The sequence below is a fragment of the Micromesistius poutassou genome, assembly GCF_964030765.1.
Source record: "Micromesistius poutassou genome assembly, chromosome: 23".
Taxonomy (NCBI): domain Eukaryota; kingdom Metazoa; phylum Chordata; class Actinopteri; order Gadiformes; family Gadidae; genus Micromesistius; species Micromesistius poutassou.
Genome location: NC_140293.1, coordinates 2,693,279 through 2,710,249, shown reverse-complemented (window position 1 = coordinate 2,710,249; position 16,971 = coordinate 2,693,279). Strand labels below are relative to the sequence as shown.

Genomic DNA, 16,971 nt, shown 5'->3' with positions numbered 1-16,971 from the left:
AAATCTCGATTCATACAGTTACATCATCTTACATAAATATGTTCCTAACAGCAACCCCCCCAGGTCACTGACAGGCTTGCCTGGTGCATCTTTGTAGGTGATATCACATTTAAGTAGCATATTGATCTATCTATACATTCGTGTCGTGGGGTTTCATTGCCTATGGGATCGGAGCATCTTATATAATCCGTGTATAAAGTAATGACAGGAGGGTCGAAAGTTAGGTCGCGCTGAGGTTCTTTTGACCCGTGGTAGACAACCGCGTCCCCCACATAGAGTCGTCCAATAAAGATGACGCAAATGTTGCGCGCCGGGCTTGTTATGGTTCGGCTAAACGATCCCCAGCCTTATTTATTTCAAAACTCGCTTCTTCGGTGAAATAAGAAAATCTGCGTAGAACAGACTCATGCTTTTGAATCTATATCACCCAATGTCGGATCACAATTTGTAATTTATCGGGTCCGGAAACCGGAAAAATATCAAAGTGAGGAGGTGACATCTGGCTGTTCCACCGAAGCGACACCTGCCTTCATTGAATGAGGGCTAGTAGCAACATTAGCTTCTGATCCAATCACAACATTAAAAGGCACGGCCCACATTTCGCTCCATACTGGAATCACATTCATATAAAACTGCAGGTAAACGGTACGTATACGATACAGTGGGTTTCTTGTGGTAACACGGGCCCACTAGAAGTGGTTTCATGTGTGGCTCGCTAGCTAGCCGTTAGCTTCCACCTCACAGCAGTCGCCGTTAGCCATTAGCAACGCACGTCCTCCTGCCGTTTTGACTTTTTGGATGCAAAAATAGTGCACGGTCGTACCTGCATGTAATTTGCGCTGTTGGGAAAAGAGTTGCTTTACTATTAAAAAAAACGACGAGAGCTCACCGCTTTCTCTGTAATGGATGCTGACGATGCTAACTACCCACACGTTTCGGCATGTAACAACACTAGCATCGGGTGGGACTGTTTTTTGCACAACACTTCTCATCTACTTCACGACTGTGTGCTTGGCACGTAGTTTCCTTGAATATTTAATGTATCTAATCAAACATGTGAATTAATGACGCTATCGCCTAATGTTGCTGTGTATCCCGCTGTTTCTGGTGGCATTTACAGAAGCTCACCGGCACATGCACGCATTGAGCAGAGCTCTGCATTTCTTGGAGGATATCACTAAAATACTGTGGCTCACAAGATGGGCACATAGCTGTGCTAATTACAACTGCATACTTGAAATTGCATTGAATCGTAACTTTGTTATATAATTGGACAATAAGCATTAAGAAACATGAACGATTTGTGCAGCGCTGGTAATGGAGGCAGGTAGCCTGGATAGAAGCGCTGCAAAAATAACTCGGGTTAGTAGTAGGGCTGCAAAAATCTCGGTTTCATATCGTAGTTATGGTTACTGTACCATCTGTACATGTGGTATTTATTGCGATTCATCCTTTAAATATTGTTGTTATTGCTAAATGCACACAATATAACATATCCAGGATGACGTGTGTAGTAGTTTGACTAATTAGAACCAAAGTTAAATTTATGAGACATTTCTAAACCATTACCAACTAATGATGTTGAGTCCAATTGGCATGATACCTGGTGTATAATTCACAGAAAGTTCACATTTTTCGATTTTTTTTTTTTAAAGCCTATTACAATCGAAGCAATGAATGAGTAATCATTGCCAATAGCCAAACCATTTTGTTTTCCACCCTTCAATGTCTACAGTTTCCCCAATGTAGGTGAAGGCCAAAGATCCTGCGGAAATCAAGAAATGTTGAATTAAGAATGACTGAACACAGCAACAATAGTCCTATAGGTGCATCGTTTGTGGAGTGTGATTGTTGTGAAGACACAATTTTGGCAACAAGGGAAAAAAATGTCTATCAATCTATAGCCAAACTCTAAACCCCATCCTCATTGTGTGGGCCCTCTCCCTGTTTGTGTCCTCAGGCGACGAGCTGGCGCAGGTAGTGGGGTGCCCGTGGATCATGAGAGACGGCGGCGGTAGCCTCGCGCAGAACCGCTGGCAGGGGGATCTGGGCCTGACCGCTGTAGGCCAGGAAGACACCGGAGGTGGTACGCAGATTGGATGGTTTATTATTACGATTCTTCAAAACAATTGATGGACGGATGGATGGATTTATACTTTTATTCAGATGGAAATTCAAACATTTCAATAGAAAATACCAAAAACTTGGAATTTTATTTGTATGGAAATATTTTTCTGTAGTGTAACCATCAATAACATTTTTTGATTCGGAATGGTAGTTTTGTGTCATATATTCCCCAACGTATGTGTATTGAGGTGTTCACGTTTCAGAAATTAATTGCTGATGTGCATGCAGACTTTCTTCACTTTGAACGAGTCACTTTTTTTTTTTTAAATAGGTGGGATACCTGGGGATCACCTCCTAGACCCTGCATCGGGCCACAGCGTGCCCAGCCCCATGCAACTGAAGCTGGGGCAGAAGGAGAAGGTCTGGAAAGGGGAATATGTGGAGGAGGACGAGGAGGATGCAATCGAGGCAATAGGCGACGAGGAGGCGGGAAACAACTTTGAGGAGGCGGAAAACAACTTTGAGGAGGAGGAAGAGTTCGAAGGGGAGCTATGGGACGAGGAGGAGGAAGACGAGGAGGACGATGGGGAGTCGGAGCTGGAGTGGGAGGGCGCCCAATTTCCCTCCCAGTCCAACCAGCCCCTCCACCCACAACTGCTGCCGCACCACCACCACCACCACCAGCAGCAGCAGCAGCAGCAGCATCCGCAACACCACCACCACCACCACCACCAGCAGCAGCAGCAGCCGCAGCAGCAGCTCCTCCTGCACCGCGGGCCCCTGCCCAGCGCCGAGAGCTTCGACGTCCCCGTCGCCGGTTACCGTGGCGATGCCGCCGACTCGCCGCGGCCCCGACCCGTCGTCCGCGGCTCGCGTTTCAGCGGGTTCGGGGCACTGCGCCGCCTCAGGCAGCTGCGGGGGCTGCGGGGGGCGGCGGCGGCTGGTGGTGGCGGCGGGGGGGCCCGCTACCGCCTGGCCCAGCACTGGAAGTCCTGGCGCCAGCGGGCCCTGTGGGCGGGGGTCGTGAAGCACCGGCGCGCCCGGCGATGGCAGAGGTACACGTTCTACGGCCAGCAGAAGAGGGACATCCGGCACAGGGGCACGCCCTCCTCAGACGACGGGGAGGAGGAGGAGGAGGAGGACGAAGAGGAGGAGGAGGAGGAGGAGCGGTTCTCAGAGTCGGAGACAGGTGGGATGAGATGCCGTTCTCTACCACGGGCGTTGCGTCGTTAGTGGTATCTGCAGCTAGTGGTAATTAACCGGTAGCTTGAACACAGAAATGTATAAAACAATTGTAGAAGACCGAGTACGGCCCGTTTCCAACTGCCACCCATAACACCTTTTTAAATCCTATCAATGTTTCAGCCCTTATTAAACTTTGTTGGTGGTTAGCTGTGTTGAGCGCTTAGTAACCGTGTCTGCCAACAATCAGGGCTAGTCAAGACCCCAACCACAAGGCCAGTTCTCTACCATGATAAGCCTGGCCGTCCCCCGTCCCCCGTCCCCCGTCCCCTTCCCCCTCACCTGGTGGTTCCCAACCCCCTCCTCAGCCTCTGTGTGGTTCTCTCCCCCCCCCCCCTCCGGCAGACGAGCGACTGAACGGATGCGTGGTGAGCGGCCGGCGCGACGGCTCCATGGAGGCGGCCAGGAGGGAGGCGGAGATCTCGTACGGGGTCCGGGACAAGCCCGTGGAGCTGGCCCTGACGGAGGAACACATGAGCTGCGTGACCGGTAAAAAAAAAAAGGCCTTCACTTGTTCCCCCCCCCCACCACCACCGTGGGCGGATCCTGATGCTCTGTTTAGCGAACGAGGATGAGAATGAGGGGAATTCGGAGGTGATTTATGTGCCGGAAAGCGATGGATGTGTCGACATCCGATGTGTCCAATGAAAATGAACACTATGCATCATGGGATATTGTGTGGAAATAAGTGTACATCAGTTGTACCTTTTTGCGGTGCATGATTGGTAATGCACTGTTGAGGGAACCAGATTTACTTTACAAGGGTGATGGCCTAAAGGGACACTATATAGGGCACAAGTGAGTTAATTTGGTCACGGTCATAGTGTTGGATTCAGGCAAAATGAAGGAACTGTTTAACAAGCTTAATTATTTTTTGTAGGAATTATTCTGTATTGAAATTAGAATTTTCTTTTTTCACAAAGAGTTCAAATATTCGTGATAATAATGATATGATGATAATAATGATATGCCATTATAAGTTATAACTCCTGTTTTTTCTTCGGCCTGCGCAGGGATTCTAGAAGAGTCTTTGCAGCAGTACGGCAGCCTGATCCCCATCCACGTGGACGACGTCGTGGAGAAGCTCCAGGAGATCTTCGGCGAGAGCTTCTCCCAGCCTCACAGGTCCATAAAACAGAACTGCATTTATTATGAAAGGGGACACATTTTACCAGTGATTTTACCATTGTCTGATTGATTTTACCATTGTCCAATTGATATTTCTAATCTGACCAATAGAAAAGGCCCCTAAATCATGAAGGTGAATTAATGAGGTTTTAATCTTCTGAATCTTAATCTTTTAATGCTTAAGATTATGATTTAAGGGTGCAGTATGTAGAATTTAGCTTTAGCTAGCGAAATAGATAGTATCCAGATGGTTGCAATCTACAACTTCACCGCTAGATGCTACCAAATTCTGCTGGACCGTTAACTCTACTTATATTATGAGGAGGATGAGGATGTATTGATCACGTGAAACCACCAATCAGTATTGGCCCGCCTGGGGGAGTCCAAAGTTGGCTCATTAGCGAACCGACATTTACATTGACTCATGTGCATATGGCTAAACATGCACGGCAAATGTCAGGATCAAACCGTTGTCATTTTGTCGTAAGAGACGCAATTTCTTCCGGTGCTCATACTGACGGTGTGGTGGTGGTCGTCCACGGTGACAGGAAAGTGGTGGTGCAGCACCTGATCCAGTCCTTCCAGCGCTCCTCCGGCACCGCCCTGGTGCGGACATTCCGCGTCAACTACAAACGCCACGTCCTGACCATGGACGACCTCAGCACGCTGTACGGGCAGAACTGGCTCAACGACCAGGTACCCCCCCCATCCCTTTAAGGCCCCGCCCTGTGGCGGAGGTACCGGAAGTCATCGCACATCACACACACGGCGGTTAAAGGGCTCCTCTTTTACCACAGCTTGTAAGTGATTAGCCAATCCAAGCCCTGTGCCTTGGTGAAATGACATCACAAGTGGGCGTGTCACTGTCCACCTCCGGATGTATGCGGGATAGTACAGTGTTGTCAGCCCACCCAGTGGACTGTACCAACTGGTTGGTCCATCATGCAGAGAGGCGGACGCACCCGCGTTGGATGTCTGCCTATTTTTGAACTGCTCTGAATGGCTGATCTCACTGACACCTAGTGTTTATAATAAGGGCCCTTTAATAACAAGTTGGAATGGAAGATGAATGGATTTGTAAGCTGAATAATATCCGTTTTACCCTCCTGACACTTTTTTAACGGGAGATATGATGGCCCAAGGGAATTCAAGTATTCTACGTTGCAGTGTGATTGAATAATGTTTTTTGTTGTTTAGGTGATGAACATGTATGGTGACCTGGTCATGGATTCAGTGCCAGAGAAGGTAAATGTACACATGAACAACATAAAGATAAAAGGTTTTGATCTGCTAAATTTCAGTTTTTCAGATTTGTATTCAGTTGTTAAAATGCCAAATTCCCCCCAAAATACATGGTCCTTTCACTCCAATAATATAGTGATTATTTGTTTTTTTTAATCAAAATTCCTTCATTGTCCTTGAGTCTTAAATCCTTGTGAGCAACCGTACAGATCTGGTCTAATCAGATGTTTACGTCATTTGAGATATGCATATTGGTGATTGTTTCTGAGCCTGGGACGAAGAGGCCGGAAGCAAATAGAATCTCAAGAACTCTTCAAACTCTTTTGGATAAAATGAGTTCCTCCCGTTTTAACAGCCCACGTTAACGGAGTCTCTCCTCTCCTTGACTCATGCCATGTCTCGTCTCCTCCCTGCTCCGCTGTCCAGGTCCACTTCTTCAACAGCTTCTTCTACGACAAGCTGCGGACAAAAGGCTACGACGGAGTCAAGCGGTGGACGAAAAACGTAAGTTGTTTGGTTAGTCCTGGGGGAGGGGTTGGGTCCCCTAGGGCAGCCCTATTCAACTAGCGGCCCGTGGGCCAAATACAGCCCTTCTTCATTTTTTTCTGGCCTGTAAGAGGTTGCCTGCAAACCTAAAACTTTTTTATTTTTTTTTATATATATTTATATAAATAGATTTTTGGTTTGCATTCGTTTTATTTATCATATTACAGTGTAATATGATAAATAAAACAAATGCACTAAATCTGTCATACACATGCCTATAAGGCTCTGTCTGCTGTCACCTGCTATTGGCTCAGTCAAGCTCACGTTGCATTCTATGCTGGCGGGCCACGGAAAAACTCACTTTAGCTAGGCTAACAACACGCTTCAAGATGTCTCTCCAAGCAAGATTAAAAGTGAAGAAGAAAGGAATGCGTATGCCAAGTTTATTCCATGTAGTAGTACTATATCTATTAAGTTAACACTACTTTAAGTACGATTTATTTGTAGCAATTCATTGACATAGTTTTACTCTTTGTGTGGCCCATGAACCCCCAGAGGTTTTCCTTTTTGGCCCACTTGTTAAGGAGGTTGAATAGCCCTGCCCTAGGGGATCTTTGTCTACGGTTAACAACAACAAGGACGACAAGAAGCAAACATTTGTTTACCTATCCTCAAACTCCAAACAGTAGTGTCACACATGTCTGAATGAGAATCGAAAAAGTAAAGAATAACCTGCAATCTCCCGTTATCTGAGATTGATTAGTTTACCACCACCGAAGTGCATCACTTCTCTCTCCTCGGCCGAGCATAGTAAAAACATCTGCACCTTGGGCATCTTCTGACTGTAAATCAATTGCATCTCAATGGGTCGTCAGTTCCCTGGCAACCATCTACCAAGCTGTTTTTTCTATTGAATGTGCCTTTCTCTGGTACTCTCATCCAACCACCCCCGCTCTCTCTCTATTCCCTGACCTTCCTCTTCCCTGTGCAGGTGGACATCTTCCAGAAGGATCTGCTGCTGATCCCCATCCACCTGGAGGTCCACTGGTCCCTGGTCAGTGTGGACATCACCCGCCGCGCCATCACCTACTTTGACTCCCAGCGTACCCTCAATCGCCGCTGTCCAAAGGTTGGTCCCCCCCACCCCGTCCAGAGAGCCCCCCCGGACGGGGAAGTACGCCGTCCGGCTCGGTTTCAGCCCCGGATTCAACAGAACGATGATGAAATTGACACGTGTGTAGAGGGTGCCAAAAATGTGTCCAAACGGCTGTGTATTTCGTACACACTTTAGTCTGAGTACCAATCGTCTGATTACCAACTCAGCGTTAAAATGGATCTATAAATGCATTCAATTGATTTAACTCACAAACATTGGTACTAATTACAGACAAGAAATGCTTGGTTTAGCAGACGGTTTAGCACGGCAACTCCATGATTGGACAGAGCAAACTTTGACCAATGATTGCAAGGCTGGGGAAATGCCTCCACCTGGTGTCTTATCCGTGGAGCTGAGCATGTTGTCGTTTTCCCAAGCAATTCTATAGGTTGGGAGATTTTAAAGGGGAATTTCATGCCCATGATCTTCCTTGATCTCTCTCGTAGAGAGAGATCATTTTGCTCTTCCGAATAATCGTCAAAACAGTAAGGAAATGCATTCCCTGAAAGAACATGACCAGATTATGAGGATAAGCAATGTTGCAGATGGCTCCCACCACAAATGTTCGAAGTGCTGTGCTTCTTCCTTGCTTCTACCAAAATGATGATTGGTAGAAAGGTATTTGGGGGGGACACAGAAGGACTGAACCGGGGACTCTGTATGTTTGCACCTCAGATTCTGTCTCTGTTTTAAGAACCATCCCACTCTTATTTGTGATCCTTCATGATTGAATACCTTGAGCTCACCATCTGCAGACACAGATAATGCATATGGGACAGTTCTCATTGGCGGACTGTGTATCTATCTATAACTGTGATCTGCTCTTATTCAGCACATCTTCAAGTACCTTCAAGCTGAGGCCATCAAAAAGCAGCGGCAAGACTTTTTAACAGGATGGAATGGATTCTTCAAAATGGTGAGATCTGTTTTTAGATATGTTCCTCCGGCGTTGTAAATCTGCTACTTCACTTGTCTTTTGGATGCAGCTAATGTAGAGTGTCAAAAAGCATGTGTGCAATATTTTTGTGTGTGCATTATTTTTTTAAAATGATGCTTATGGGTGTGTGTTTCAGAACGTGGGCCGCCAAAACAACGACAGTGACTGCGGGGCCTTTGTACTACAGGTTGGTGTGCAAAGTCTTCCACAGCCGCTCTCACACTGCGGCGGTTTTCCCTCCCCTCGATTACCCTACCTCACCTGGTCTGTTCCGTATCGGGATCACAAAGAAATATACAGGCTCTCGCTGTTTTAAGTGTGTTGCAGCATGGATTTTATCTTTCTAAACTACAGTAGGGATACAAGGGTTGAACATCAGAAATTGATTTTATTTCATTTGAGAAATTTGTCGTCCAAGCAATTTTACGGCAAATCATTTTCTTTAAATGTATTTTTCAGTATTTTGTTTCAATATTTAAAACTATCACAAAGCAGGTTCAGACGACTTCAAATGCTCTTAATGTGTTGGGATGTTGTCACACTAAATCATGCTGGTATGATCAGAGTTTCTTGTTAATACTTGCCCCATATGTGACCTCACACACCGTAATATACCACGTTACTGGAACACACAGTGATCCTATGGAAATGAAACGCCAAGAGGGATCAGATTCTGATGAGATTAAAAACATCTCTATTACATACTGATAACCACGTTTTCATGGTGGCTGACGAGAGCTTAATATTCAATGGAAGTTAGACTAGTTTGGTTTAGAGCGCTGTGGTTTAGCTCAGTCTTCATTATGATCTGACTTTCGGCACATCTGTGTTTTTAATGGATTATGCATGTACATATTTCTATGTATTTTTATTAACGTTGTTATTTGTATATAGGAAATGTTATAGTTAACACACAGAAGATATCCAATCTTTATTTTTCCTTGTCTGTCGGTCTGTCTGTGTCTGTCTGGGTCTGGGTCTCCGTCTCACTCGCTTTTCTTGACCCCCATCTCTCCAGTATTGCAAGTGTCTGGCGCTGGGCCTGCCGTTCAGCTTCGGACAACAGGACATGCCGCGGCTGAGAAGGCAAATGTACAAAGAACTGTGTCACTGCAAACTCACGCTGTGACCCCGCCCCCCCTGCCCCAACCTCCATCCCGGCTCCCACCGCCCCACTGCCGCCTCCATCGCCACACGCCTGCGAGTCAACTTCAGCCCCTGTCGCATGGAAGAATCCCCGAGAACCGCAGGGGGGGTGGGGAGGGGGGGGAGTCGGCCTAACATGAGCTGATCCAGGAGGTCGGCCAGGGCTGGCAGCTTTTTCCCTTGTCTTCGTCTCTACACAAGATACTCACCCATAGTGGGCTGCAAAGACAGACTCTCTCTCTTTCTCTCACTCACTCTCTCTCTCTTTCTCTCTAGATTTTTTTTTTCTTGCCCTCCTTTTGATTTCCATGCACAGGCTCCTCGGTTCAAGTGTGGAAGAGGCAAGGACACAAATGCAAACCTTACGAAAGGACAAAGGGCAGCGATTGGCTGGACATACAAGAGCAGCCTTTTTTCAAAAGGAGTGTGTTGTGCTGTTGTTATTGTCCTCCGATGGCAACATCCAGAAGGCATTTCATTTGTACTTTTCGCCACTGCCCCCCCCCCCCCAACCCAACCCACCCCACCCACCCCATGCTTATTCATCATTCTGACTCGTTTCAAATTCCCCACCTTTCCATCTTTTTTTTTTCTCTCCTCTCCTCCATTGTGGCAACTTTGATGTGAAGTACATGTCAACGGTTATTATTTTATTGTGGTTGAAAGAGGCCAATTTTTGGGGGGCTAAAAGTAAAAATACTAATAAAAAAAAAAAGCCGGTAACCCCCATCCTTCCCTGCCTTCTCGATATCTTCTATCTAATAGCTTCGTGTTACGTTTTTATGATTGTTATTATTTTTTTGTTTTTTTCTTCCCAACTGAAGTTGTTGAAACATAATTGACTGTTTTATATATCTTCTACAATACGTTATGGTTGCTAAAAAATAAAACGTACATGGAAAATAATGGTCTTATGGAGCTTCATTATCGTCATTAGGCATACAGTAGAATAGGATTACATTTAAAACATTTTGGATTTATGGATTGATAATCGACGTCATCGCACATGTTTAGCTGATGTCAATTAACGTGAATGACTCATTGTCTTAACAGCTCTTTAAGGGAAAACTACCAGTTCAGTCATCCATATTACAGCATTCTCTAGCACTTGCAAAAATCAAAGAATATCAGGGAATACCAATAAAAATACTAATTTGATTATGACAAAAAGAGGAATATTCATATTTCCGTGTATAAATGGATCGCTTAAAATCTAATAGAGGACGGTTCGGGAGAGCGGAGTTATGTCTTCCTCTCTTTAACATCATATGACACGGCATGCAGCTCCACCCCGCTGACCTGCTCTTTGTATCAACGAACACGAACACTCATTGGTACCGGGGCAGTGCCCACATTCTAACGACACGTCTATAAACCAATCACACACCGAGGTGGGCGGAGTTAAATATGAGTGAAGGCGCTCTCCTGCAATGAATAGGCTTCTTTGTGTCTTACGTCGACGTATATAGTACATTTGTGCCACATTTTCTTCCTTTGTAATAATGTCGGCTGAATATGAGGATAGGTAAGAGGAATTTTTTCGTTACGTTCACCGTTTTCTCACGAGTTTCAACCTTTTCGATCTTAAATTATTCCACGTTCAACTATCTTTAGGTCCGTTGTGACTCCGCATGCTATTTGTTGTATTTTGAGCACAATAGTCCGTTTTTCACCAGTCGAGAGAAAGCTTCGATGGCGTTTCTGCCACCGACCCCGCCTAGACTAGACAAGGAAACTGCGAACAGACGAAATGTATTTCCCGCTATGGACACGCACCAGAACACGCCTGGTGTTTTTTAAATCCGAAACTCGCACCTAGAACCACCGTGGGTATTTCTGTTCGGGTCTCGGTCTGAGGAACGGGCGGGTTTTCGCAGCCCAGCAGCCGGCGCGTCGCAGCACGTGAACGCGAAGGCCCCGAAAAAAACTCTACTCCCAATCCTCATTGTACGAATTCGGATCGAAATCGTAAAACGCTATCTCACCCGGCGCTTAACATTAGGGCTATATGAGGTTAGACACGCGGTAGCCGTTACAATCACGTCGTATTTCACCCGCTCCTGTCTTTTTTAAAAGGAAAAAAATTACGAGCGCACATGGTCGGAATGACGTTAGCCACTAGCTTAGCATGCTAGGCCGCACTGCGCTACATGGCCCGTTTCTGTGCCGTCCCTTTTAATGAAACTGGTTGTTACGGGAATATAATAGTTTCGGTAGTTTATTTTGAGGACTAGATTTTGAGGCGCCGATAGGTTTGCGTTGTGGGAGGATTGTCCCCGTAGGCCCTCGTCGCGTTTTACGGGGCCTGGTGTCGACCGGCCGGGCCTTTCTGCGGCCTGCCCTCATAGTTCCGTGAAACGCTGATCGGACTGGCCACAAATTAAAACGTGTTGCGGTTTATTGAACTAGGTTGTATATGTAGTTGATTCTAATGGCTGCGAGGATCGTACAATTCGTATTTTCCACATCGGTCGTGCTAGTTACCCTAGCCTATATCATGCCGGCGTTTGCCAAACCTCCATCTTGGATGTCGAAATCCAAGCGACGGACTGCCTAGCCGAGGGGAGCCTGCTTTAATATTGCGCACAGCTCTATTGCGCTTTTTAATATCCTCTTAAGGGCTAATGTCTTATGGCCCATTGGTTAAACAGCAATGTATACCATTCGGTCCGTTACATGTTAACCACGATTAACGCCTGTTGAAGGCGAATTTATTAGTATACTGTAACTCTGTTATAATCATTTCTTTCCTTCCTTCCTTTAGTCCCAAAGACAATGGCCCCGAGGGCATGGAGCCGGACGGGATCATTGAGGTATGTCCAAAGTGAAACCAAACGTTCCCGGTAAGCCTATAAAAAAATCCAGCTCGAAACTTACTTTGATAACCTGCTTACAGAGTAACTGGAACGAGATCACGGACAGTTTCGATATCATGAGCCTGCGTGAGACGCTTCTGAGAGGAATCTACGCCTATGGTTTTGAGAAACCTTCTGCCATCCAGCAGAGGGCCATTATTCCTTGCATCAAGGGTAAGTTGAACATGCATGAGGTCATTAGGAATTGAGTTTTATCAATGCGTTGGTTGGTTTTTACTGTATTTGGTTTTCAATGCCGACTTGAACACTTTCCCAGGAGGGCATATATAATTTCCTTTCCATACAGACACATCAAAGTCTAGTGCATTATCTAGAACACCCCTGCCTGGGCAAGGCAGTGTCCTTACATGGCACTAGTTCTTTATCAGGTGGGGGAAGAGAGAATCAGTCCATACTTCATCCCAGTCAGCTCTACTTTGTGAGAAAGAAGACTGTTTCATGCTATGGACACAGATTTTCCTCTTGAAGTTTGTCTGACAATAGGCAGGTCAAGGATATGTACTCATTTTGTTTCATTCCTCCAGGATATGATGTGATTGCTCAGGCCCAGTCTGGAACAGGTAAGACTGCGACCTTTGCAATCTCCATCCTGCAGCAGATTGATGTGGAGCGAAAGGTCACCCAGGCTCTGGTTCTGGCCCCCACCAGGGAGCTGGCTCAGCAGGTAACCTACCGTTTGGCAACTTTGATTCTGCTTATAGATTTACAAGGCTATTAATGTCAATAAAACTAGCTTGTGAGTAAAGTGATGTCCTACCCACCAGTACTGCCAATATGTTCTGTTGTGTTTTTACATTTTGCATGTCACAACCCTATTGCCCTTTCTGGGCTGTGGTGGGATCAACACATTTTTGTCATTTTGAGTATAGCTGTTCAATACAATGTGGTCCAAAATACCCTCTCCTCCCAGCTGCTGTGCTGGAGTGGGCCTGAAAGTGTTTTGGTAGATGACTGTCTCTTCTCCACTGTGACTGGGCCCCACAATCCCTACTTGCAACTAGTATGCAGACAACAAGCTTTAAACCGTACGAGTTGGTACTGGTTTTATGACAAGTGACTCCTAAGCAGCCTACAAGTTGTGCTCTAGCAACACGGGGCACACTGCAAGTCTTACTATTAGTGCAAGCCACTTATTTGATCTGTAATCAAAACACTAATTTAGCCCAACTGTGAAACAAGGAAAACATTGTCCTCTTTCCCCTACAGATCCAGAAGGTGATCCTGGCCCTTGGTGACTACATGGGCGCTGGTTGTCACGCCTGCATCGGTGGGACCAACGTGCGCAATGAGGCCACCAAGCTTCAAGCCGAGGCACCCCACATCGTGGTGGGCACCCCTGGCCGCGTCTTTGACATGCTTAGTCGCGAGTATCTTGGTACGAGCCAATTCAGATTGAAGTTGTTGTAGCAGATTTTCTGCAAATGGGTCCAGATATCTCGCTGGTCCGCGCTGTGTAATGATGAAATCCATGCGTGTCAACTGACTCTGGAATGTCCTGGTGCGCTGTGGCACCGGTCGGCGTTTTGCCGGTCGGACTGTGGCAGTGCAGCAGGCTCTGGAGCCATGATCAGAGACTAACTAGCTGAATACAGCAGTGCACACTCCACATTAATTGGTACACGTTAAAAGGAAACGTTGTGACCTTCAGGAGCTGGCCAGATGAACAAGGTCTCAAAGTGTTGTTGACGTTTGGTGCGGTTTCTCGCTTTGTGTGCTCCTCAGCTTCCAAATACATCAAGATGTTTGTGCTGGACGAGGCTGACGAGATGTTGAGCCGTGGTTTCAAGGACCAGATCTACGAGATTTTCCAGAAGCTTGCGCCCAGCACACAGGTAACAGCTTCCCCCCTTTCTGCCAGCCTGCACTGCAAAGGGAAAACTTTAATTTCACGTGCTGTCAAAGACACCCCTGCTATACATACATGAGCTACCCGATCGGTGGCCGGCAGTTGATTTCTCAACCGATTTTCTGTTGACTGTTAAGATGTGTTTTGTAACCCTTGCCTGGGCAAGGCAGTGTCCTCACATGGCACTAGTTCTTTATCAGGTGGGGGAAGAGAGAATCAGTCCATACTTCATCCCAGTCAGCTCTACTTTGTGAGAAAGAAGACTGTTTCATGCTATGGTCACAACACTAAAAGATTTCAGTAACTGCATCGCCAGCTTTGTGCCAGCTCTGACTAGATTTAACCTGCTGTTTTAAATTGTACTGAATCAGAATGTTCTCTACTTGGCCACCAGGTGGTGCTGCTGTCTGCTACCATGCCCACTGATGTGCTGGAGGTCACCAAGAAGTTCATGCGTGAACCCATTCGTATCCTGGTGAAGAAGGAGGAGCTTACCCTGGAGGGTATTCGCCAGTTCTACATTAATGTGGAGAAGGAGGTGCGACTGTTGCTCCATGTTGAAACAGTACAATATGTCCCTACACCCCTTGTATCCGTCAGTTTGATGGTTGAATAACCGGTTTGGAAATGATATGGGATGTGAAAAAAAAAAGGTTACCTTGCTTGCACTTTACAAAGCGTCTTGACAAATCTGCCACGCTGTTCTAGCGACAACCTGTCAGAAAACATGCAAATATCTGAAGTAGTGGTCACCAGTTTAGATGTGACATTGACATAAAATGCATTTCTAACTTGTACTTGGTATCCCGTTGCCTTGTAGGAATGGAAGCTGGACACGTTGTGTGATCTGTACGAGACTCTGACCATCACACAGGCTGTGATCTTCATCAACACCAGGAGGAAGGTAGACTGGCTCACAGAGAAGATGCATACCAGGGACTTCACCGTCTCTGCCCTGGTAAGACTCCTTCAATGAGAGCTACTGAAAGGTGCAGATTACATCCAAACGCACAAACACCCTTACTATACATATATGAGCTACTTAAGCCATTGCTGGCAGTTAATATTTCTGTAATATTTCTGAAACTGTTAAGATATATTTTAACCCCTGCCTGGGCAAGGCAGTGTCCTCACATGGCACTAGTTCTTTATCAGGTGGGGGAATAGAGAATCAGTCCATACTTCATCCCAGTCAGCTCTACTTTGTGAGAAAGAAGACTGTTTCATGCTATGGTCACAGCTCAACACTTTATTATTATTATATATATGTTTGGGTAAAAAAGAAACACGCAATTACAAAGTGTATTGCCTTGCTTTAATCTGTCACGCTCTCTCGACGCCTGCAGCACGGAGACATGGAGCAGAAGGAGAGGGACCTGATCATGAGAGAGTTTCGCTCTGGCTCAAGTCGAGTCCTCATCACCACTGATCTTCTGGTAGGCATACGAACACGACCACAATGTTCAATCCAAGATACCCTCTCCTCCCAGCTGTTGTGCTGGAGTGGGCCTGAAAGTGTTTTGGTAGAGAATTCCCTCTGCTCTCCACAGTGATTGGGCCAACTCAGTCCCAACTCGCTACTAATTTGCAGATGACATTTGCCGTACTTCAAGAAATTATAATTTTTCTGGATGTACTCCACTTCTACTGAGCAATGGTTATTTTTCCTTCATGTACCATTATTGTGGCTGAGTTTTGTCTTGGGTGTTGTCGCTAGTCTAAAATGAGACTATGGGTGTTGTGGCTAGTCTAAAATGAGACGAGAGTGCTGGGTGTGGTAAAACATGACTAAATGTACAATTCGTCCTCCGCAGGCTAGAGGCATTGATGTCCAGCAGGTGTCCCTGGTCATCAACTACGATCTGCCAACCAACAGGGAAAACTACATCCACAGGTATGACCCGCTGCCCTGTTAACCCGTCTGTAGCTTAATGCGCCAGGCAACCGCCCCCATCCACGTGGGTGCTTTAGGTTGACTGGACCGGGTGTCCCGACGGTCCGAGCTGTTTAATGATGAAATCCATGCGTGTCAACTGACTCCGGAAGGTCCTGGTGCCGCGTGGCACCGGTCGGCGTTTTGCCGGTCGGACCGCCGCCTGGCACCATACTTCCGGGGCTATGATCAGAGACTAACTAGCTGAATGCAGCCTTACAACGACGTGCCCCGCGCTCGTCACGTGCTCCGCGTTTGGCCCATCCTTAACGGTGTTTACGATGCTTGGTTCCTCCTGAAGGATTGGGCGCGGAGGTCGCTTTGGTAGGAAGGGTGTGGCCATCAACATGGTGACGGAGGACGACAAGCGCACCCTGAGGGACATCGAGACCTTCTACAACACCACCGTCGAGGAGATGCCCATGAACGTTGCCGACCTCATCTAGAGGGTTCCAGCCACACCATGTCCCGCCCCCTCATTCTTTAGACAAATACCGTCATGCTCACAAATTGTCAGCTCCCCCCCCCACCCACATCCTTAAGAACTCCGGCTGGCTGCAGACCTAGTCTAGTTTTTAATTGGCATTTTTCAAGTTAATGATCGTCCCGGCCAACATAAAAGTTAAATGCGCTTCGCCAGCTAGTTATTCTTTGTCAAGGCCTTAAAAGATTTTCCCTATGCCCACACCTGCCTTGCTCCCATCCCCTACGAAAAACCATTTTAAATGTGAAATGTTCAAGTGACTTGGCAAGTCATCAAGCATGTTTACTGGGCCGTGTGAGCGCTCTATCGATTAATATAACCTTAATGATTGAAGCTAATTAGTCAAGCTCCAGGAACAGATGGACACAAAAGTATAGATGGGGGTGGGATGGGTTTTGACTAGCTACTTAAATCTACCATTTATGTGT

At 46.4% G+C, this 16,971-nt stretch overlaps 2 protein-coding genes and 2 non-coding genes across 6 annotated transcripts in view; all 4 read left to right on the top strand.

The window, feature by feature from the left end:
* The first annotated feature begins 304 nt into the window (after positions 1 to 304).
* On the top strand, positions 305 to 10,302 carry senp3b (SUMO specific peptidase 3b). 3 transcript variants are annotated; one of them, XM_084487065.1, is made up of 12 exons: positions 305 to 638; positions 1,961 to 2,086; positions 2,399 to 3,256; positions 3,655 to 3,798; positions 4,323 to 4,434; positions 4,986 to 5,133; positions 5,635 to 5,682; positions 6,106 to 6,183; positions 7,157 to 7,294; positions 8,154 to 8,237; positions 8,395 to 8,445; positions 9,277 to 10,302. In XM_084487065.1, the coding sequence occupies exons 2-12, from the start codon at positions 1,999 to 2,001 to the stop codon at positions 9,385 to 9,387; spliced, it is 1,860 nt and encodes a 619-aa protein (XP_084343191.1). In that variant the 5' UTR covers positions 305 to 638; positions 1,961 to 1,998; the 3' UTR covers positions 9,388 to 10,302. The 3 variants fall into 3 exon arrangements, with proteins under 3 accessions (XP_084343191.1, XP_084343192.1, XP_084343190.1); XM_084487066.1 differs by having other exon boundaries at positions 305 to 645; positions 1,961 to 2,083; XM_084487064.1 differs by having other exon boundaries at positions 305 to 645.
* A 542-nt stretch (positions 10,303 to 10,844) lies between these two features.
* LOC311368586 (eukaryotic initiation factor 4A-I-like) overlaps positions 10,845 to 16,971 on the top strand; it is a 6,236-nt gene continuing 109 nt past the window's right edge. Inside the window, exons 1-11 of the mRNA XM_084487385.1 lie at positions 10,845 to 10,929; positions 12,169 to 12,217; positions 12,301 to 12,433; positions 12,805 to 12,944; positions 13,487 to 13,655; positions 14,003 to 14,112; positions 14,521 to 14,664; positions 14,947 to 15,084; positions 15,473 to 15,562; positions 15,941 to 16,020; positions 16,361 to 16,971. The exon at positions 16,361 to 16,971 is cut by the window's right edge and continues 109 nt beyond it. Of these exons, the coding sequence (XP_084343511.1) occupies positions 10,907 to 10,929; positions 12,169 to 12,217; positions 12,301 to 12,433; positions 12,805 to 12,944; positions 13,487 to 13,655; positions 14,003 to 14,112; positions 14,521 to 14,664; positions 14,947 to 15,084; positions 15,473 to 15,562; positions 15,941 to 16,020; positions 16,361 to 16,505 (1,221 nt within the window). The 5' untranslated portion in view covers positions 10,845 to 10,906 and the 3' untranslated portion in view covers positions 16,506 to 16,971. The remainder of the gene's footprint in view (positions 10,930 to 12,168; positions 12,218 to 12,300; positions 12,434 to 12,804; positions 12,945 to 13,486; positions 13,656 to 14,002; positions 14,113 to 14,520; positions 14,665 to 14,946; positions 15,085 to 15,472; positions 15,563 to 15,940; positions 16,021 to 16,360) is intronic.
* On the top strand, positions 13,732 to 13,870 carry LOC311368903 (small nucleolar RNA SNORD10). Its single transcript, XR_014640056.1, has one exon. It is a non-coding gene; the product is annotated as a small nucleolar RNA SNORD10 (small nucleolar RNA).
* On the top strand, positions 16,132 to 16,271 carry LOC311368904 (small nucleolar RNA SNORD10). The gene has a single exon (XR_014640057.1). It is a non-coding gene; the product is annotated as a small nucleolar RNA SNORD10 (small nucleolar RNA).

Excerpts from the sequence above, each read along its gene's own strand:
- senp3b (XM_084487065.1), top strand. The coding sequence starts at position 1,999 with ATGAGAGACGGCGGCGGTAGCCTCGCGCAGAACCGCTGGCAGGGGGAT. Across the intron at positions 2,087-2,398 it reads CCAGGAAGACACCGGAGGTG|GTGGGATACCTGGGGATCAC; the intron begins GTACGCAGATTG and ends TTTTTTAAATAG. Across the intron at positions 3,257-3,654 it reads GTTCTCAGAGTCGGAGACAG|ACGAGCGACTGAACGGATGC; the intron begins GTGGGATGAGAT and ends CCCCTCCGGCAG.